Source organism: Leptopilina heterotoma, unplaced genomic scaffold (genome assembly GCF_015476425.1).
Source record: "Leptopilina heterotoma isolate Lh14 unplaced genomic scaffold, ASM1547642v1 Lhet_278, whole genome shotgun sequence".
NCBI classification, from domain to species: Eukaryota; Metazoa; Arthropoda; class Insecta; order Hymenoptera; family Figitidae; genus Leptopilina; species Leptopilina heterotoma.
Window position 1 is genome coordinate 3147735 of NW_025110986.1, and position 23442 is coordinate 3171176.

The window sequence follows — 23442 nt, forward strand, 5'->3', positions numbered from 1 at the left end:
TCTAGAAAGTCCTCGACTTTTTTTTGGAGAATTTCTGCTAAAATCGTAGAACATTTCTAAAAGTCTATAAAAGATTCGTTCATATCCGAGAGTCTTCGATTAGTCGCTGAAAATTTCTGCGACTATTTTTTTCCGTGTAGGCAATGAGTGCAAATAGAGCAAACATATATCTGTATCTCTCTCACACTCATGGCCTAGTTAAAAAACGCAACGCAATACGCTGCCATGGGACTTCAGCCTAAGAATTATCACGTAAACTGCAATTGCAATCTCTGCCGCAAGAGGGAAGCTCTAACTTTTCTCGCCTATCATTGATTTTTCATTGATAGAATTTTTTGCAGAATGCTATTTCCTAATAGCTGCTATATGTTAAAAGCAGTTATAATTTATAAATAATAAATAATTTATTATTTACATAAATTATTAAAAATAAATAATTAGACAAATAAATACCTATATTAAACAAAAATTATTATAAACATTAATTTATTATTATTATTTAATTAAAAAAGTTTATTTAAAAAAAATTTTTTTTCTCTTGGTTGTCACACTGTAAAAAGAAAGGTACTAATTTAGTACCAATTTTGGTACTAAATCGTAATTTAGTTCTATTTTAATACCGAAATCAGCTCTAATTTAGAACCTTTTTTTATAGTGCAATATTTGGCCAATATTGGACCAATATTCTGCCGTTTGAAATAAAAACTTAGTTAACTGACATTTATATCGAAACGAGAAAATAAGGAAAAACTGTTTGCTTTCAGAACCCTAATAAAAATTAAAAAATTGTTCAATTCAACTTCACATACTGGGTATAATGATGGTGCTCTATTTAATTATGAAATAAAAAATTAATTATTTAAACAAATTATATGAAAAAGAACACTTGCGTGTTTTTCCGAATGCAAATATGAAGTAAAAAGTTAGGTAAAGTCCTTTGCGTAGTTGCTCAACAAAAATGTACGCGAGCTCGGTCCTCCGATTTGATGGAAAAACTTACCTAACTGACAATGACGTCCCAATGGGAAATGCCAGTGTAGTGCCGATGTTCACCACTGGCTTAGTACTCAGACGATTGTTCGGCGTAGTCTAGCCGAGCCTCGACAATTAGTGCTGGCGCAGTACAGAATTTTTGTTTCGCCAAAGCTTGGACAAGCCACGGCGGCAAGTGCTGGCTGAGTATAGAAAAATTGTTCACAACGCTCTTTGCCAACATTGCTTTTTTGACATAAACTTGAAAAAAATTATAAAAAAAGTTTATAAATGTTTATAAATATAAATTTATTGAAAAAAATTAATATTTTACTTTTCAGTTGTTCATTTTTTATTCTTATTAAATTTAATAATAACAATTTAACACAATTGTCTAATTTTGTAAATAATAAATTATTTAAACAAATTAAAATTATAAACAAAATTTAAACTTTAATCTCAATAATAATTTGGTTCCTATTAAAATACTATTATACTTCTTACTATGAATAAAAAATTATTAATAAATTACCACGTAATTTAAGAATTACGTAAAATGTTAAATGCAATAAGTAAAGTAATTTAATTTAATTATTAAAAATTTAGTTTAATTTATTTGATTTCAATTTATTATTTCTAACGTATCCCTATTTTTTTCTCATCTTTGACTCAATAATTGTATGTCTGAATGATACTGAGATATTAATAATTTACTGTACACATGTGTCGTTAGCATAGTGGTTAGAGCGTTAGTCTGTTAGTCCGTAGGTCGTAGGTTCGATTCCCCTCGTCAGCAATTTTGTTTATTTTCATAGGTTTGCGATATTTCTAGATTCCAATCGTTAGGTACTAAAATATGAAAATCTAATGCACACTTACTGTAATTGTTTATTATTTGATTTTTAAATGTTATAAACAATTTTTTTCGGATATACTTCCGAATAAGGGGGACCTCCGATTTCAATAAAAATTGGTATACTAACGTATTTTGATGCGCTGATTACAAAAATGATAATGAAATTTGGCGCAAATTTCATCTTTATGGTGGAAACCATAAAAAACCATAAATTGTGGTTTTTTGCGTATAATTCGTAAAAAACGAAAAATTTTGAAAAACTTTTTAAACAAAAGTTATAGAACTCACCAAAATACACATTTTATGTTCTTATCATTATTTGCTAAAATCCATTATTTTCCGAGAAAAATGTAAAAAACCATAAAATACCATAAAAAGGGGACAAAAAATACTTTTGCTTAAAATAACAACCAATTTTAACAAAATACAGTTCCTTTACGTATTTTGATACTTTAATCACGAAAATCATATTGAAAATTAGTGCAAATTTAATGATTATGGTAAAAACCATAAAAAACCCATAAAATTATGGTTTTTGCCTCAGTTCGTGGCTCGGTCTGGGTTGTGTACCTTCTAGTACCAACTAGGAAGTAAATTTAACTCCCTTTCTGTATGCAAAGAGCAAGGGCACACGACCTAAGCTGTACCCCCTAGGGCCCTAAAAAAAGTTTTTTGGGGGGGACACGTTGTAGGCTCAGGTCTGGGTTGTGTTCCTTCTAGTACCAGCTCGGAAGTAAATTTGACTCCCTTTCTGTATGCACAGAGCAAGGGCACACGACCTGAGTCGGGCTTCGCCCGCCTCTCAGCTGTTCCCCCCTTGGGCCCTTAAAAAAGGTTTTTTGGGGGGGACTTGTTGTAGGGGTCTCGGTCTGGGTTGTGTACCTTCTAGCACCAACTAGGAAGTAAATTTGACTCCCTTTCTGTATGCATAGAGCAACGGTACACGAATTGAGGCAAAAAACCACCATTTTATGGTTATTTTATGGGTTTTTTTATGGTTTTTTACCATAATCATTAAATTTGCACCAATTTTCAATATGATTTTCGTGATCAGAGTATCAAAATACGTAAAGGAACTGTATTTTGTTAAAATTGGCTGTTATTTTGAGCAAAAGTATTTTTTGACCCTTTTTTATGGTATTTTATGGTTTTTTACATTTTTTTGGAAAATAATGGATTTTAGCAAATAATGATAGGAACATAAAATGTGTATTTTGGTGAGTTCTATAACTTTTGTTTAAAAAGTTTTACAAAATTTTTCGTTTTTTACGAATTATACGCAAAAAACCACAATTTATGGTTTTTTTATGATTTTCACCATAAAGATGAAATTTGCGTCAAATTTCATTATCATTTTCGTAATCAGCGCATCAAAATACGTTGGTATACCAATTTTTATTGAAATCGGAGGTCCCCCTTATTCGGAAGTACACCCTTTTTTTCTACTTCATTTACTATATCCATTGTTAGTCTCCATCTTTAATACAATTTCTTTAAGAAGAGAAATATTTTATGAATAATAACTATTTATTAATATTATTTACCATTTTGTTGTTAAATAATTTATAATTATGAATTTATGACTAATTAATAACAATACGGCATTTATTGCGGCAATATTCTGAGCCAGCACTGGTCCAATGCTGCGCCAGCGCTGTCTGGCAGCACTGACAGACAGTACTTCGGCAGCGCCAGACGGCGTTATCATCCCAGTGCTGCCAGTGCTGGCGCAGTACTACGCCAGTTGTTAATTTCCCATTGGGGTTGTGACCAACAATATAAGAATTTATTGTAAAAATAGAGTAAGGGTTCGACTCATATTGCGAGACACAATTACCAACCAGGAATCCACTGCTCGAAAGATATCTCCTCCTTCCTTCGGTGACAAGCCAAGAAAAACGAAATTAGAAGACTAACCTTTTTTGTATTCCCACAACTGAAATTAGCGATTATGACGCTGGAAACGGCGGAAATAATTAGCGCACTCACAATAAACAACAATTTATTTGGCACAAGGAATAAAAATACAATTATATTAATTATGCGCAATGGTGCGTTTTCGCACTTATGGTTCACACCAATCTGGCGTCTCTTGCCGGTCAAAAGCAACATGTGCTTTTTGTCGTCTGCTGTTTTTGGCGTGCGCGACGCCTGGTGTTGAAGTTTGGCGCTAAGGCGCGAAATATAATTTGAAAATATAATATTAATATGAATTATTCAATCTGAGTAACAACAAGGATTGTCAGTAGAACAGAAACGTAATAAAACGTTACAATTCCCCCTTCCTAAATCGTTGTTGCTACCCAGGATTGAGTCGTTTGGCTAAATCTCTCCAACCCATAATCCTTGGCTTGCAAAAGAGACTAAACCTTTTAAGTTAGAATTGAATAATTATTAGAATGATTTAGGAATAAAACAAAGCATTAAAAATTGAGATGCAAAGATAACTGAATGAAAGGAAGGAAAAGAATCTGAAATCAAAACTTATCTGATATCTCACTTCTCGTCTTAATAATCAGTTGTGGGATATTAATTAATATAATTATATCTAACAACATATTTCAATTAGATTTGCTTTATTGGAAAAGTTTTAATGGCAGGTTCTGCACATTACTGGGCTGTACTTGGGGTGAGAGCATTAATGGTTCAACTATTGGGTCTTGTGAAACCGTTGGCTCTTCGTTGGGTTGCGCGTTTTGCAGAGCAGTCTTGGGATTTGCTGGCTGAGTAGAAGGCTGCATTCCAATCTCGGCTTTTGGTTCGGATTGAATGCAAAATTCGCTCTTAGAGTTGTTAGTTACAACTGACGTAATGGCCATCTGCTGGGCTTGAGAAGCTGGGGGAGCGATGATGGTGCGAGTTGCTTGTCTTCCATCCTTCATTGATTGACTGGTGGAAGGGAGTGAGAATGATGCATCTTCTAATTCTTGGGCGAGTTTATTGCGCTTAATGGTATTTTCTCTTATCATTCTTCGACGGCACTCAGCGCAATGCGGGTTTGGCGTAGTCTTTGATTGCCAGCACGATTTACATCTGCTGCTTTCGGGAATGCTAGAGGGTCCATTAGGGTAGTGAGGCCAAGGACATTCTTCGGTTGAAAAGTCGGGGTGTGCGCAGGTTTGACAGAAACGTCCGTTATACTTCCTTTGACAGGAACGAAAACTATGCCCGCTGATACCACAGTTAAGGCAGCCTTCGGGGGCCTTAGGTCTCAGCTTCGGTTCGCGCAAATTTGCGAGAGCATGGCATACTTCGGATACCGTGTTGTAAAAGAGTTTCTTGAGGCGGAGGCTGTAGTCTTCCTGGTAAGAGTAATCGTCGCAAACTCGGTTGAAATCGGCTTCATATGAATCGAGATCTTTCTTCATGGTGGCGCGTTCGACTTTTAGATCAGTGATCTCTTTCTGGAGTTCTGAGATCGTGTTTGTTAGGTTGTAGCGTTCCTTGTTCAAATCCGCCATAAATTGGTAGTGTTCTTCCTTATGGTCGGCGGTCTTGCTGGTCGTTGCGCAATTTAGTTTTTCTTTTTCTTCAAAAGAGGATAATTGTTGTTGAATAGTAGTTAACTTTTCTTTAAGGTCGTCACGTTCGGCTAGGAGGGTTTCTAAGGTTGTCTTGCGTAAAACAACCAGACCACTTGGTGGTTGCTCGAGAGTGACGGCGCTGCTGGGTTCGCCTTGGTCTTCGGGAAGTGGCGTAATGCACAGAACCGGAATCTCTTGTAGGGCAGATCCAGTAGCGTTGTTCGTGTTGTCGTTGGGTGCTGGTTCCATGGTGATCGTATATCTGTAATAGAAATTTTACAACGTAGAGCGCGATCGAAGATTCTTTCTTGCAGGTTTTAAGTCGTTTATATGATATTTTCCTAACTTTTTGCCATGCGAATTGCCGATAACAACTATCATGGGTGACAATTTTTCTAGAACTGTTGCTGGACCTTTATAACGTGGCGCTAGTTTAGAACTATAACCACGTGCAGCGTTAGACAAGACATTATTAGGGTAGAATACGAGATCTCCAGGTTGAAAGTCAATATTATTCTTTCGATTTTTGTTATATATCTTGCCTTGCTTCTTACTAGCCTTTTTCATGAATTGTTCAACTTTTGCGCGAAGCGCATCTATATGTTTTATTCGATCTAACCATGTGTTAATTGTTTCGTCAATTTTAACGTCTGTGTTTGTGTCACGTGGCGGTTCGCCTATTCGTCTCGGTTCGCGAGCGAAATTTAAGAAAGCTGGAGTGACTCCAAGGGATGTGTGTACAGTGGTGTTGTAGGCGAACTGGATATCTTCGAGCAGAACATCCCATTCGCGTTGATTTTCGCCGAGGAGGCTTGCTAACATTGTTTTCAAATTACGGTTTACGCGCTCGACAGGATTGGCCTGAGGATGGTATACGGGTGTTGTCCGTTGTACCGAACCGATTTTTTGTAAAAACGATGTGATATTCCGATTTACGAACTCTGTACCGTTGTCGGTGATGACAATTCTAGGCGCTCCCCAGCGGTTAACAAGGGTGTTTAAAGATTTTACAATCTTGGGACCGTCTGCTTTAGAAAGCGCGAAGCAGTCAATGTAACGAGTATACGTGTCTTCACAAACTAAGATATAATTTTTACCGGATTTTGACCGAGGTAGGGGACCTACGATATCGAGTGACACTGTTTCCCAGGGTTCCGTAATTTTGCGCGGATAGATTAAACCTTGTGGGGGCGTATTTTTCGGCTTACACTTGAGGCAAATCTCGCATTCATTAACGTAACGCTTGATGTCTTCGCGCATACCGGGCCAATAAAAATGATTAATTATCGAAAGATAAGTTTTATTGATGCCTTGGTGCGCGGATTGAGTAGTGCAATGATGTTCGGTAATAATCGGTAAAATTTCATTTTCTTTAAGGATCTTTTTCCAGGCGTTATTATCGCCGATGGTTTCTTTAACCATATTTGGTTTATAATAGTATAGTTGATTGTTCAAATCAACTTTATATCTTTCGTAGCGCGAGGGATCTTTACGAGCTTTTTCTAGCATCTGGTCGTACCAACTTTGACTTTTAACGGAATTTAGTTCGGTAACGAGCGTATCACTAGTATCGTCTTCGTAAAGTCGCGAAAGCGTATCCGGCGCTTCATTAGTCGTACCTTTTCTGTGCTCAATCTTGACGTTATTTGCGGACAGCTCGAGAGCCCATCGCGCAAGTCTACCTTTTGGGTCCTTGAGACCTTGCAACCAAATTAAACTGGAATGATCTGTGATTACAGTAAATTCAGCGCATTCGAGGTAGCAGCGGAGCTTCTTAATAGCGAAAATCACAGCCAAGCATTCCTTTTCAGTGGTGGTGTAATTTAATTCAGCACCTCTTAAAGGTCTGCTTAGGCATGTGATTAAGTATTCTTTTTCTCCATCTTGCTGTGTCAAGATAGCACCGATACCGGTGTCGCTTGCATCGGTATACAAGTAGAGGGGTAAACCGGGCCTAGGCGCGACTAAAGTCAAGGCGCTTTTTAAGGATTCCTTAACTTCGTTGAACGCGGCCTCGTGTTCTTCGGTCCAGTTCCAAGGTACCTTGGAACTCGCTAATTTATTTAGCGGTCCTTGCACTTTTGCAATATTGCGCAAGTGACGGTGATACCAGTTCACTGAGCCGTTAAACCGGCGCAACTCTTTTCGGTTACGAGGAGTTGCTCGTTCGAGGATTGATTCGACTCGCTTAGCGTTTGGTTTTAAGCCATCTTTGTCGATAAGTGAGCACTACTGGGCTTGCAAAGCGTCCGTTGCTTCTAACTATAAACTTTTTATCTAAGTAAACATCAATTTGATCATTAATGATTTTGTTCGCTTCTAAGCTACGGCGATAGGGTTTTAATTTAAATGGCGTTGGATCGGTCAGCTCTATAACGTGTGTCGTTAGATTTGTGACACCGGTTCCAGAGGTAAATTTCGATAATTTATCATCTAAAAACGCATTTAATTTATTCCTTTGTTCCGGGGATAATTCGATTAGTTGAGCCGAATTTAGGAAGCTACGCGTATTGGAGTTGGAGCCTAAAGGGTGACGAATCGTGGACCCTTTCATGGACCAATAACCTTGGCTTGCGTCAATAATAACTTGCCAACTAGTTATAAAGTCCATGCCTAAAATGACTGGTGTAGTTAGACCGTCGAGAACGGCAAACCATATTTCACCGTGGCAATTATCTATTTCGATGTCGAATTTTACGGAATGGCGAGGTGCGGCTACGTGATCGCGTTGCGCGAGTTGTACGCCGGCACGCGTTATCGCATCCTTAATCGGATCGCCGTTAGCTAAACTTTCGAGTTTGTCGAAAAGTTCTCCTGACATGAAAGTTCGATCACTACCTGTGTCAAGAAGCGCTGTTATTCTTTCGTTACCGATTTTGATTACCGTGGAAATTGTACATCTTTCCTGAGGCGGTGAGGGCGATGCGTGCCCTTTGTGTACTCTGCGCTTAGTTTTATCAGTCAATACAAATAAATTGTTCGACTGATTAATCAGTGGCAACGATCTGAGTGAAGATATGCACGTGCCTATTGTGGGAGAGCAATCTTCCTCAGATTCAGAGTACTCAGTTTCAGATTCAGAATATAAGCAATCATCATAATCGCTCTCAGAATCACTAGTATCAATCCTACCTGCATGCGCTTTGTTTAGCGTTGATGCTATTTGAGGATTGTACGTTGGTTCATTAGCGATAGGGATGCTTTCCGAATTTGAATGAGTATCAATTTCGTTTGAGTAATTTATCGGTCGATTTTCGTTTTGTTTTGGTGGGGTTTTGCCAGGGAGATCTAGTCTCTCCTGGCATCTCTGTCGTTTTTTGATTGATTATCTTGCGCGTTGTGACCGTAGTTTTGTGGATAATCGCGGTTGTAATTACCGTGCCATGGTGGCTGCGTTGGTTGTGGTGGAGGCGCGTGCGGAGGACAAGGAGGTCTCGTGTTTTGCGCGCTGCACTGGCAATCTAGCTGGTAGTATTGCGGAGAGTGGGGGGAATTATGGTAGTAGTCTTGGTTGTAATTGCGACCACGGCCACTACCATTCCAACCATTGTTGTAACCGCGTCCGCGATTATTTTGATTATTACCGCCTCGATGGCCATTTCCACGACCACGAGGATTTTCGCTTTTCTTGTGCGCAGACGATCTACGCTTTTCCCCCCCTTTCTGCGACGAAGCAGAGCTTGAGGAGCGAGAAGAAGTAGAAGTTGAACGTTTGCGCGATCTATGAGAAGACGAAGATTTATTCGGACTGATCAAAGCGCTCTTCGATTTACTCGTTTTAGCATTTTCTGTGTCGCTTATATTTAATTTTTGTTTAAGAGACTCGAACTGTTTTTGATAAATGTCTATTTTATTTAACTTTTGTTCAGGCTCTGGTGTCGCTTTTTGTTTGACCTTTTTCGCTTGTTTTTGTTTTGTTTCTGTTTTAGTTTCTTTTTCGGTTGATTCGTCTGAAGAATTTTTAGATTGCGAGGTTTGCGAATCAATTGCGTTTAATTGATTTCTATTGCGCGGGTTACGGGACCGTTTTGAGTCTTGTTCGCGCAATTTATTTGATTGCTGCATAAAATCTATTTTTTCTTGGTATTTGCGGATCTGATCTAAAAGTTGTTCATACGTTGTAAAACTGTCGCGATCAAAAAGAGAAATTAATTCGGAATGTAAACTTAAATAAATTTTGTCAAGTTGGATGTTTTCCGGAATTTTATTTCTTAATTTGTTATAAAGCGCGCCGATTTTTATGACGAAATCTATCCCTGTTTCATTTTCTAACTGAACTGCGCGGTGGATTTTGTTCAGAATTTGGTTGTCATCGTTAACATCACTAAATGTTTTTCGGAATGACGTGGAAAATTCTGTCCATGTTGTCCATTTGTGACGAAACATGTTGAACCATGAGAACGCGGTATCTGATAGAGTTTGGGAGAAAATTGGGAGCGCGTCATTGGGATTTATCGCTGAAGCAGTCATTTTCCTTTCAAATTCGTCGAGAAATTCGTTTGCGTCTTGTTTTCCCGGAAATTTGAGATCCCACGATTTAATGATTTTATGTAAGTTTGGGACTTGAGTTCGTTGCGCGGTGGAGGCGTTGAGAACTGGGTTCAAGGGAAGGTCAATTAAATCGTGTTGGTTTCTGTCGTTTACATTTTCGGGAGTTGGAAACATTAAATCTGGTTGTTCTGCGAAATGTAGTGTGCGATTTGCAGGGGGTCCTTGTCGCAAAGGTGTGAACGATAGTGGGGGGTGTATCGGCGCTATGACTGTGGTTGCGCTTTGCGTTGTAGTCGAAGTGTTACCCGTGAATGTGACCGTGTTTGTGGTTGTAGTGGGGGGTAAACTAACCTGTTGCGCGATGTGTTCGCCACTGTCGTCGAATGCCCAACGAGAGTCGTTCCACGGGGATGGCGCATGTCTCGTTTGCATTTGTGACATTTTTTTTGTGAGGTCCTGTATGTTCGCTGACATTTCAGCACGAAGTTTTTCAATCGATTTAGTTGTTTCTTTTCTTAGCGCGGTTATTTCAAGTCGATTTTCTTTGTACGCGTCGAGTGTTTGTTGACGCGTATTTTCGAGATGTTGTCGGAATATTTGATGCATATCATTTTTGAATTTTTTATTTTCTTCCGCTTGGCCGATTGCGAGACTTTCTATTCGTGTGTAAAAATGATTTAATTGTGTGTTAGATACTGGGGTTTTTTGTGCTTTAGATTTATGAACGCGGCGATGAAGCGTTATTTTAGGAAGTGTTCCTGATGAAGGTTGTGAAGGGTTGACTTTATGAGTGTCTTTTAGTGTGTTATTTTTAAAAATGTTCCACTCGTGAATTGGAGTTGTATTTGCGCTAGTTGTTTCTGATTCTATGTCGGTGTTATTTATTGGGCTAAAATTTTCCGTTGGTGAGGGGGGTCTTTGATTTTGATTTTGTGAAAAAATAATTTCTAAATTTTCTTTAGTTGCGCTCCACGTTTCTTCTTGTGGAACGTGTGCGGTGTTGGTGACTGTTTCAGTACGCGCAGTGTTATTATCTGAATTTTTAGGGTTTGTGGGGGTTGTTTTGTTTTCTTTGGGTGGTGTTCTCCACATTTTGTCGGAATCTCTAAATGCGCTTGTTTGGGAACGTGTTTTTGGTTTTTGTTTTTCGTTCTTTTTAGGGCTTCTTCTTCCCATAATTAAATAAGCATTTTCCTTTGTTAGAAAGAAAAAATTTCAATAGATTTTATTTCATCATTCTAATTGTTAATAAAAGAATTTTATTCTATTAATTTTATTTTTAATAAAATTTCATCTCATCAACTTAATTACTAATAAAATTTTATTTTGTTAATCTGATTTTTAATAAGGTTATTTTGCTAATTTAATCATCAATAATAAGATTTTATTTTGATAATCAAATCTCAATAAAACTTTATTTTGTCAATTTAAAGGAAAATGAGAGAGAAAAAGGAAAAAAAAAATTTTAATTTATTTTAATTTTGTTAATTAAAGACAAGTTACTTTATCTTTTAATACATTTTGTTTCTTTTGTTTCAAAATCAAACTTTTATTAATAAAATTATTTTTTTTTTTTTTTTAATTGATTAGATTCCCTTTTTTTTAAAAATAGTTTCTCTCTTTAATAGAAAGATTATGCAGAGATCATCGAAATAAAATTAAAATTTCATTATTTCTGTAATTTCGAAGACCTGAAAGAAGCAAGGTATTTGTGTTGTGATAGTAAACACAGCTGTGTTTTCATCGCGCTAATTAAGCTGGAGATTCGTAATTCCCTTTTTTTTGTTATAAAGAAGGAAATTGTTTAAAAATTGTCAATCATGATTGTTATTTTTACGGAGAAAAACAATATTAAAATAAAATGTTTAAGTCGATGTATTATACAATTTCTACAAAAAAATTTATTAAATAATTGTTGCTAAGTAGTTTACGCGAAAAAACAAAGGCGTTGAGAAAGCAAAATAATAGTAAGCGCAGCGAAAAAATAAATAGTAAGCGTAGCGTAAGTATAAAGTTTGAGCGAAGCGAAAAAATATGTTTTTATTTTCTTGCATGTACTATACTAGAAATATTTTGAAAAAAAAAACAAAGATATTTTAAGTAAAGTGTAGTCTGAAATTTACATTACGTATTTTAATTTTGAGTAAAGTTAATTATTTAGTCGAAATAATTTGTTGACAGTTGTAAATTTCATGATTCATGCGAAGTGTATTGAGATTGGTGCGAATACAAGCAGTGAGATAGCAGAAAAGGAAATATTCATGCTTTATTTTTTAATAAAAGTGATTGAATAATAGCAATTTACAAGAATAATTTTTCTTTTCAATGTCTATTAATTGAGCTGAGGGAACCTGGTTGGGTTTTATATATATTTTTTTTTGTTTGATAATAATATGACTTTAATGCGCGAGGATAATTTAGAAAAGTGCTAAGTTATTTACAAGAATGGCAAGTGTATTGCTTTTCAGGCGCGACACAGTCATATGGTTGTGTGAGTGATCAGAGAGTGGCCCTGGCGTGACGTCACAATGGCGACGCGAGGGGAACTCTCAACGAAGACTCGCACAAAGAGAAATGAATTTTAAAGAAATTTGTTAAAATATGCGTTAGGTGCCAAAAATGTGGCAAGGGCACAATTTTGGTTAAAAGATAACGTTGGGCGCCAAAAATGTGACCAACAATATAAGAATTTATTGTAAAAATAGAGTAAGGGTTCGACTCATATTGCGAGACACAATTACCAACCAGGAATCCACTGCTCGAAAGATATCTCCTCCTTCCTTCGGTGACAAGCCAAGAAAAACGAAATTAGAAGACTAACCTTTTTTGTATTCCCACAACTGAAATTAGCGATTATGACGCTGGAAACGGCGGAAATAATTAGCGCACTCACAATAAACAACAATTTATTTGGCACAAGGAATAAAAATACAATTATATTAATTATGCGCAATGGTGCGTTTTCGCACTTATGGTTCACACCAATCTGGCGTCTCTTGCCGGTCAAAAGCAACATGTGCTTTTTGTCGTCTGCTGTTTTTGGCGTGCGCGACGCCTGGTGTTGAAGTTTGGCGCTAAGGCGCGAAATATAATTTGAAAATATAATATTAATATGAATTATTCAATCTGAGTAACAACAAGGATTGTCAGTAGAACAGAAACGTAATAAAACGTTACAGGGTCATGTGGTAAGGGGACGGCTGCTTGCTGCTTGCGACCCGAGGATAAACCGAGTTTAGCCGAATGCAGTTAAGTAGTCGTTCGGCTCTGTCTCGACTGACTTTTTGACGGAATAACTTAGGTAATTGCAAGCGTTGCATATGCAAAGTTTTTATTTCAAATCCAACGCTTAGACTCGACTACTTATTTGATACAAAAAACACACAAATGCCTTTAACTAAGTTTTTCCTTCAAATCTTACATTCGAGCTCGTAGCCTCGTTTGTTTTTTGGACTACGCATAGTCCTTTCCTTAACTTTTTATCAAATATTCCTTCATTTTCTGCAATTTCTTAGATTTTTAATATTAATTTTTTACAAACAATAATTTGTAAAAAAAATTTAAACTATAACTATTAGACGCAGTTTTTTCTTACGAGTTCATTGATACCAAAAACTCATTTTTCACCAAAATGTCAGATAACTAAGTTTTTATATCACATGGCAGCATTAACAACCGATGCTTGGCGAATCCGTTATATCCCAAGCACCAGCTTATGCCAATATTGGTACAATATTGGTGGCCCACAATTCCCCAATCTCCCCTACGATAAATAGATAAATACGTTTGATTATTATTATTATTATTATTATTATTATTATTATTACATTATTAAAAATAATGAAAGAGTTATTTTCTTTATTGCATCAAAATGATTTTATTTCTTGTTACGAGTTGAAACGAATGCTTTATGCCTTCTTAACGAAATTGCTCTCTTACTCTCTTTTATTTTCATGCGATGAAGGACATGGAGTAAATAAAATGGACAACTTTTTTCAATAAACAGGTTTACAGGGGGGCGAGTGTATCTTGAATTTTACTCATTATCTTTCACTCTATCTGTTACCTTAAACATATATATATATAAAAAAGAGGATAAATAACGGCCTCACATAAAGTTAATATAAGTCAATTTGAGGGCAGTTTTGACCTAGGCGTCAAAATTTGACAAAGAATTCCCGCTACCCTCAAAATTTAGGTCAATTTTAAGGGCAGTTTTGACCTACGCATCAAAAATTGACAAACAATTTCCACTACCCTCAAAATTTAGGTCAATTTTGAGGTCAGTTTTGACCCAGACGTCAAAATTTGACAAAGAATTCCCGCTACCCTCAAAATTTAGGTCAAGTTTGAGGGCAGCTTTGACATAGACGTCAAAATTTGTCAAACAATTTCCGCGCGCAGACTTAATGATGAGGTGAAGTTTGCCATCTGACCTAACAATGTAAGGTAATTTTAAAATTGTGTTTGCTCTTACACCTATCATTTTGACCTAATTTTGACGTTTTATTTTTACTCCCTCATTTAGTTACGTCATAATCTATGTGTAATTTGACTTTTATTTAACTACAACTTAAAAAGGGACAATAAAGGACTATAAACGTATCTATGATACGTCAAAATCTATGTAAAATTTGACGCCTTTTCAACCTATAGGTTAAAATGGGTCAAAATATATGTCAGAGTTTAATCTAATTTTTGACATATAGATAAAAAAGGTCCATAACGATTGTTACATTACGTCAAAATCTATGTGTATTTTGTCATGTATTGTATGCAATTTATTAAGATGCATTGATATTAACCCTTTGACTGTCGCTGACGCATATATGCGCAAAACTAAACTGGCCAAAAGTGGTTCATGACGCATATATGCGCAATTGATCAGATTGACTTGAAACGTAGTACTCGGAGGTTTTTGGGGTCGCTGATTACGAATCTAACATTAGTTTTACAAAATTCAAAATGGCGGATCCAATATGGTGGACAACAAAATAAAAAATTAATTATAATGGCTTGAAGCTGAATACTCGGGGGTTTTTAGGGTCGCTGATTACGAATCTGTCATTATTTTTTAAGGGTATTTATCGAAATTTCATTTCACCAAAAATTATCATACTGATGTCAGATTAACCAGTTTCAAACAAATTCAATCAATTTAAAAAAATTTCCACCATATTGAACCAGATATTTTGAATTTTGAAAAACTGATTTCAGATTCGTAATCAGCGACCCTTAAAACCCCCGAGTAACAAGTTTCAAGCAAATTCGACGAATTTTGAAAAAATTTCCGCCATCTTGGATCCACCATTTTGAATTTCGAAAAACTGATGTCAGATTCGTAATCAGCGACCCCAGAAACCTTAGGGTACCAAGTTTCATAAAAATCCATTAACAATTTTTTCATCACTCTTTTGGCCCAAACAGTGGAAATCTCGTTGACAGCCAAGGGGTTAAGAAAAAATTACTTTAAATTTATAAAAATTAAAATAAATATAAAAATAGAGATAGGGGGTTGGCGCGCAGGGGGGCGAAGTATATATATACTATATATACCCCCTAGTATATATATATATATATATATATATATATATATATATGAGGCGCATGAAAAGTCTCCAATTTTTATTTTCCGAATCTTTATTTTATCGAAATTCTTTTTATCTAATAAGAATTAATTATAATTTCTTTTAATCGAAAGAATAATTATCAAAAACATTATCTTTTTGAATGACTAATTAACAGAATGTTTAATACTGCGAAAGAAAATTTTTTATACTCTTCAAATAACTGAATTATCATTTCTAAAAATTATTATTTTTTATATTTCTTATTTACACTAATATTTTTATTTTCTAAATGTCAATTTTGATAAATATTATTTTTAAATTTGTTAATAACTATAATAATTATATTCCCGAATTATTATTCAATATAATTCAAATAATACCGAATTACCAATTCTTAAAAAATTTATTGTTCCTAATAATATTTTTTTAAAATGTGTAAATGTTCTAAATTCTAAAGTCTCTAAATTTTGTTTTATCGAAATATCTTTTGTTATAAAACTTTTTTCTTATAAATGTTTTTCAAAATAATTTTAATTTTTACGAATTAACATTACTCATAATTTTCTTTACTCCTAATTATTCTTCTTTATAATTACTATATTTTCTAACATGTATTTCTTCTAACTATAACTTTACCGAATTGTCACTTCTCATAATTATTATTATATCGAAATATTATTTTTCAAAATTTTTGTAATATCTAATAATTTTTTATACAAATTTTTTTATTTTATAATAACCAGTGTTTATAATTTTATTTTATTCGAATAATTATTTCGTATAATTTCTTTCTTACCGAAATTATATTTTAAATAATTTTTTATTAATCAATTTTTTATTTTTCCTAATATTCATTTTTCCAAATAATTCTTTTTCATAATTTTTATATTTCCTAATTCGTATTTTACATAACATCCATTTTTTCTAGCATTTAAATTCTCTAATTTATTCTTTTCCTAACCTATAAATGTCATAATAAGAATTGCACAGAATAGTTATTTCACATACAAAATTTACGGTTTCGACGTTTCCCATCTCTGAAGAATATGGCGCCAAATTTGAAAAAAGTTTATTATTTTATTATTTAAAAATTATTAATTATTACAAATATTGTTTAAAACAATTAAATATCATTAGGAAAATTGTTTTAAACAATATTTGTAATAATTAATAATTTTTAAATAATAAAATAATAAACTTTTTTCAAATTTGGCGCCATATTCTTCAGAGATGGGAAACGTCGAAACCGTATATTTTGTATGTGAAATAACTATTCTGTGCAATTCTTATTATGACATTTATAGGTTAGGAAAAGAATAAATTAGAGAATTTAAATGCTAGAAAAAATGGATGTTATGTAAAATACGAATTAGGAAATATAAAAATTATGAAAAAGAATTATTTGGAAAAATGAATATTAGGAAAAATAAAAAATTGATTAATAAAAAATTATTTAAAATATAATTTCGGTAAGAAAGAAATTATACGAAATAATTATTCGAATAAAATAAAATTATAAACACTGGTTATTATAAAATAAAAAAATTTGTATAAAAAATTATTAGATATTACAAAAATTTTGAAAAATAATATTTCGATATAATAATAATTATGAGAAGTGACAATTCGGTAAAGTTATAGTTAGAAGAAATACATGTTAGAAAATATAGTAATTATAAAGAAGAATAATTAGGAGTAAAGAAAATTATGAGTAATGTTAATTCGTAAAAATTAAAATTATTTTGAAAAACATTTATAAGAAAAAAGTTTTATAACAAAAGATATTTCGATAAAACAAAATTTAGAGACTTTAGAATTTAGAACATTTACACATTTTAATAAAATATTATTAGGAACAATAAATTTTTTAAGAATTGGTAATTCGGTATTATTTGAATTATATTGAATAATAATTCGGGAATATAATTATTATAGTTATTAACAAATTTAAAAAATAATATTTATCAAAATTGACATTTAGAAAATAAAAATATTAGTGTAAATAAGAAATATAAAAAATAATAATTTTTAGGAATGATAATTCAGTTATTTGAAGATTATAAAAAATTTTCTTTCGCAGTATTATACATTCTGTTAATTAGTCATTCAAAAAGATAATGTTTTTGATAATTATTCTTTCGATTAAAAGAAATTATAATTAATTCTTATTAGATAAAAAGAATTTCGATAAAATAAAGATTCGGAAAATAAAAATTGGAGACTTTTCATGCGCCTCATATATATATATATATATATATATATATATATTAGAAGCGAAAAGAGGGTCACAAGCCACGATACGAGATGTATACATATATATTTATTTGTTAACTTGGCATAATCCTGTAGATACTTGAGCCCAGGGCATTAAATTTAAGTCGTCTCATTATTCTTGAAAGGCAGCGCCAACTCTTCGCTTGCTGTCACTGTCTTTTAACCCGTGTGCGCGATTCTGTCACGATTTTTCAGTTTGAAGACCTCCATTCGTACACACTAAAAAAAAAGTTTTACTTTTAGCCTGTTTTCGAGGCTGAATTTAAGGTGTAAACGGAGTCATTAAACAAGGACAGACTTATGTGAAATACATGGGCTGAATTTAAGGTGTAAACGGAGTCAGACTTTTTTTTCCTGTGTAAGTTTGGACCAACTTTTATTTTCTTTTTTTGTTTCAATCTTTCCATGTGGGTCAAGGAAATTGTAAAGTTTATTCACAATATATTCGCGGATTCAAATTTTTCTATACAGGCTTCGCACTCATCTCTACTAAAATCTACTATTTACTACTTTTTTTTACAATTTTCTATTATTTGGATACTTTTTTAGATTTATGACAATAAAACCTACTTTTTTCTTTCTTTTTGAGAGAAATTTGCATTATTTGTTTAAAAAATGATAAATTCTTTCTTTAATTCTTCACAATATTATTCAATTATTTAAAAAGAATTAATTAAAATTTTTCGCAAGAATTTAATTATTTTCATAAATAATAAAATTCTTCTCAGAAATTCAATTATTTTAAAAGAAATTGATAAATTCTTTATAAGAATTAAATTTTGAGAAACATTCAATTATTCAATATATTATTTATTTTTGTATTTAAATAGTTGAATTTAAGTTGAACTTTGTAATAAGAACTGATTTAAATACGAATTTTAGTTGAAATTTTAGATAATAATTGAGGGTCTGGAACGGATAACTGCCTGCTACGCATAGTTGAAAAGGACTATACCAGTCAGACGGCACACAGTGGAACCAAACTGCAATTTACTGTTCATAATAGTCTAGAGCCTTTAATTTTTAACCGATTTTACTGAAATTTGTATTTAATGAAAGATTATTAAATTTGGAAGAGGTTTGTAGAGGCCGAATTTTAAATTTCAATTTGTTTATATTTATTTTTTTATTGCAAAGTTTAACAAAAGCATCAATTTTTAAGAAAAAGTTATCTCCAGCCTCTATAATCGAATGGCACGTGCTAAAAACTTTTTAGAATCATACCTAGAGTACTCTGTGAATTGTAAAAAATTTGTGCAGGTAAATATTCGAATGTTATAAACAATTTATATTAACAAATAATTAAGATTGCAACAAATTGTTAATATGGACAAACGCTTTGATAGATTTTGATGAAATTGCATACTTAAGGGTTTTTGGGATCGCTGATTACGAATCCAATGTTGGATTTCAAAAATTCAAAATGGCGGATCCAATATGGCGGATGCTTTTTTTGAAAATCGTTTCAATTTGGCTAAAAATTGTTACTCGGGGGTTTTTGGGATCGCTGATTACGAATCCAATGTTGGTTTTTCAATATTCAAAATGGCGGATCCAATATGGCGGATGCTTATTTTTTAAATCGATTCAATTTGGCTAAAAATCGTTACTTGGGGGTTTTTGGGGTCGCTGATTACGAATCCAATGTTGGTTTTTCAATATTCAAAATGGCGGATCCAATATGGCGGATGCTTTTTTTGAAAATCGATTCAATTTGACTAAAAATTGTTACTCGGGGGTTTTTGGGGTCGCTGATTACGAATCTGAAATTAGTTTTTCAAAATTTTTAATGAATGATATAATGTTTCTGAAAATATAATTTTTTTTTTGAAAAATTGATTAGATGTACTTGAAACTTGTTACTCGGATAGGTTTTTTGGGTTTTTTTAAGTATAATTAAAATTTTTATTATATCAAAATCTTTTACATTATTAATTCACAAATGTAATAAGAACATATATACTTTTTTTTATTTATTTATTTTTTTTTATTTTTTTATTTATTTATTTATTTTTTATTTTTATTTTTTTTAAACAGCAAATTAAAGTTTTATGTATTATTCGACAGCATAAACCTTCCTATTTCGTAAGTTTTTGTCGATAATATGCAATTAGAGGGTCGGAACTAATAAGCAATTTGCGACTTAGATCTTCATTTGTAGCTGCTCTGGAAATTTGTCTAGTATTAAATTTGCGGAATCGCTTTAAATCTTTATTGCGGGCTTCAGCTGCCTCTTCAGAGTACTGACCAATCGGAAGATGGAAATGTTTCATAACTTTTGGTCCATGCATGAGTATTTTATGTACAGTAGCTGGCATATAATACCATGGATAAAGTTTTACAAACATTTTTGCCGTTTCGATTGTATATTTTTCAAATTCATCTAAATCTGTTGTTTTATCACTAGCCAATTTTCGCAAAATGTGAGCAAATTTTGTCATTAATTCCTTATCAAACCCTGTAATTTCAGAAGATAGCTCTGGATCAGAGAAAAATCGCCTAGCAGTATTCCCATCGTTGGAATTTCCGGAACCTTGCTTAGGAACATCTATTATCAGACCTGTTTTTTCTCGAAATGCATCATGAATTCGCTTTTTGGCTTTCGCCATTAATTCCTTGTTCTCTTTTGTAGACGCAGTCCACCTACAAAAATCGAGACGATAAGACACATGAAGAACGCAATCCAAAAAGCGTATCCAAGCATGAAGTGTAGAAAGTCCAAACTCAAAATTTTCTATATTCTCTACTTTCTCATTTACTTTATTTAAATTGTTCATTTCGCTAGGCTTAGCTCCGCAAATATAGCAAGTTGCAGCTGATGGAGTATCTGTTAGTGCCTGACATACCTTACCGTCCACCATTGTCAAGTGCATAATTGCTTTTACTTCAAATATTCCAGTATCAGTTACAACCCTTGTTGGTTTCAGATTTTTAATCTCTTCCTTGATTATTGACACCACGGATTTGGTGTGCTCTTTTGTTTCAGGATGACAATCAAATTGCATTAATCTGCAATACATTGTTGACGAAGGATGGGGATTTTTCCAAAGCACAGTATTTTTACTGTCTTCAAGGCATAATTCAATTGGTACCATAGAAACCGTAAAAATGGATTCATCAGAGATATCTGGATTCTCTAGTTTTTGTTTACGTGCAATGAGTCCTGAAGTACCATCACAACCATATTTGATTTGAATTGTTAAAGGGCAAGCACGTTTCCGTTTTACCTCTGGCAAATCGATGCTAGGATCTTTAAGTAATCGTGTTACAGTATGATCAATTATATTTTGAGTAGGAATTCTCACTCCTTTTTCTGTAATTATCATCTTATCAGGGCAACACTGCTTCTTAACTTCCGATAAATCCTTATATGGAGGAAATAAATCGGCATTTCTATTTTGTGACTGGATATGAATTAGATGGTATTGAGATTTTGTTAACTTTGCTTCTTCAAACAAAGCTAATGCTTCTACCGCTGTAAATGGAGTAATTGAGGTATCATTTTTAACATTTGTAATAGGTGTAGACAAAAGCTTTTTAACTTCATTTGCAACACTTTTTCTTCCAGAACGTCTCAATATAAGTAAAAGTGCTTCTTGTATCTCAGTTTCCGAATAATTTTCCTCAATTGCGATTAATTTTCTTCTCTTAGAAGAAGTGGAACATTCTTCAAATTCTGACGAAAATGGTCTGCCTTTTTTTTTGTCCGTTTCAAGTTCCACTATAAAATCAGCATCTATCCACGACTCAAATTTTGTATAAAATGTTTTTTTATTATAAAAAACACTTTTCCATTTTTTCAAAAAATGAGTCATAAAATGAACAATTATTTTATCCTTTATATTCTCAAAATGATCCTCTTTTACACTATATACAGTTTTTAAATGATCCAATAGTTGGTCTGTAGTTCTGGAGGAATCACTTGTCAAAAAATCGCAAAATATTTTTTTCGATACTTTAAAGATATTCATTTTTGAAGAAAAACAAAACAGTACAATAAAATAGAATTTATTAATAACTTACCTTTAGTAGATAAAATCAAATTAGTCAATTAAAAAACAAACAATTACTATTTCTTAATATAGTAATTATTAAAATGAAAATCAAGTGAAAATAAAACCTTGAAACCTACTAGAGCTAAAAGAAAGAACAATGAAACAGAATACAACTTTACCGAGCAAACAAAAAAGGATGAATAAAATATTTACTTATAGTAAATAAACAAAAAACTTGCCAATAGAAGAAAATTATTAATTTTTTTGATGGTATTTAAAAACGAAAGGAAATGCAAATGTTTTAATTTAAAATCAAACCAAAAAAAATAACAATTAGAAGAAGAAAAATTAAAACCATCTGATGATAATCTCAACACAATTACAGAAATGACACACAAGTACTAATCTCAAATCTCAATATATACTAAACTAAGAATTCAACACTTACCTGCAGTATACAGAAGAAGGAAAGTCATAGCTCTTATAATGAATGAATCGTTCTCACTTATAGGTGAAAAAGCTTCAAGCCATCTCGCGGCAAAAATGAAAAGCTCATATTTTTACCGCGAAATTTAAATCACTAACAAGACTAACAATCTGTGCTACAAATCCTTACACTATGCAGAAAAAAATTTAAAAATACGATGATGGTAAAAAATTGTTTAAAGCAATAATATTTTTCAAATTTGCTAAAAAATTTAGTATATATTGATGGATTTAAACATACTTTAAAGTATACAAATTAATCACAATTTGTAAAGAATTATTACTTTTTTGAATTATTCAGTATCAAAATAAGTATAAATGAATAAAATTGTCAAAACAAGACTATAAAAATCTTCAGTAAATTTTATAACCTTTATTTAAAAGCGAATATAAAATCAATTTAAAAATAACCGTATATTCGTAATCAGCGACCCCAAAAACCCCCGAGTAACAATTTTTAGTCAAATTGAATCGATTTTCAAAAAAAGCATCCGCCATATTGGATCCGCCATTTTGAATATTGAAAAACCAACATTGGATTCGTAATCAGCGACCCCAAAAACCCCCGAGTAACGATTTTTAGCCAAATTGAATCGATTTAAAAAATAAGCATCCGCCATATTGGATCCGCCATTTTGAATATTGAAAAACCAACATTGGATTCGTAATCAGCGACCCCAAAAACCCCCGAGTAACAATTTTTAGCCAAATTGAAACGATTTTCAAAAAAAGCATCCGCCATATTGGATCCGCCATTTTGAATTTTTGAAATCCAACATTGGATTCGTAATCAGCGACCCCAAAAACCCTTAAGTATGCAATTTCATCAAAATCTATCAAAGCGTTTGTCCACATTAACAATTTGTTGCAATCTTAATTATTTGTTAATATAAATTGTTTATAACATTCGAATATTTACCTGCACAAATTTTTTACAATTCACAGAGTACTCTAGGTATGTTTCTAAAAAGTTTTTAGCACGTGCCATTCGATTATAGAGGCTGGAGATAACTTTTTCTTAAAAATTGATGCTTTTGTTAAACTTTGCAATAAAAAAATAAATATAAACAAATTGAAATTTAAAATTCGGCCTCGACAAACCTCTTCCAAATTTAATAATCTTTTATTAAATACAAATTTCAGTAAAATCGGTTAAAAATTGAAGGCTCTAGACTATTATGAACAGTAAATTGCAGTTTGGTCTCACTGCCGCGGCAGTGAGAGGCCTAGAGGCGCTCACTGTTGTCTGACTGGTTATATGGTCCCTTTCAACC

At 33.0% G+C, this 23442-nt stretch overlaps 2 protein-coding genes across 8 annotated transcripts in view; one reads left to right on the top strand and one right to left on the bottom strand.

The window, feature by feature from the left end:
- The window catches only part of LOC122504074 (mucin-17-like), a 1014141-nt gene that overhangs the window by 316791 nt on the left and 673908 nt on the right, over positions 1-23442 (top strand). The window lies entirely within an intron of this gene.
- Positions 3554-13582, bottom strand: LOC122504075. The gene is made up of 2 exons (XM_043614973.1): positions 12665-13582; positions 3554-5614 (listed from the first exon to the last, which is right to left on the bottom strand). The coding sequence occupies exon 2, from the start codon at positions 5599-5601 to the stop codon at positions 4405-4407; it is 1197 nt and encodes a 398-aa protein (XP_043470908.1). The 5' UTR covers positions 5602-5614; positions 12665-13582; the 3' UTR covers positions 3554-4404.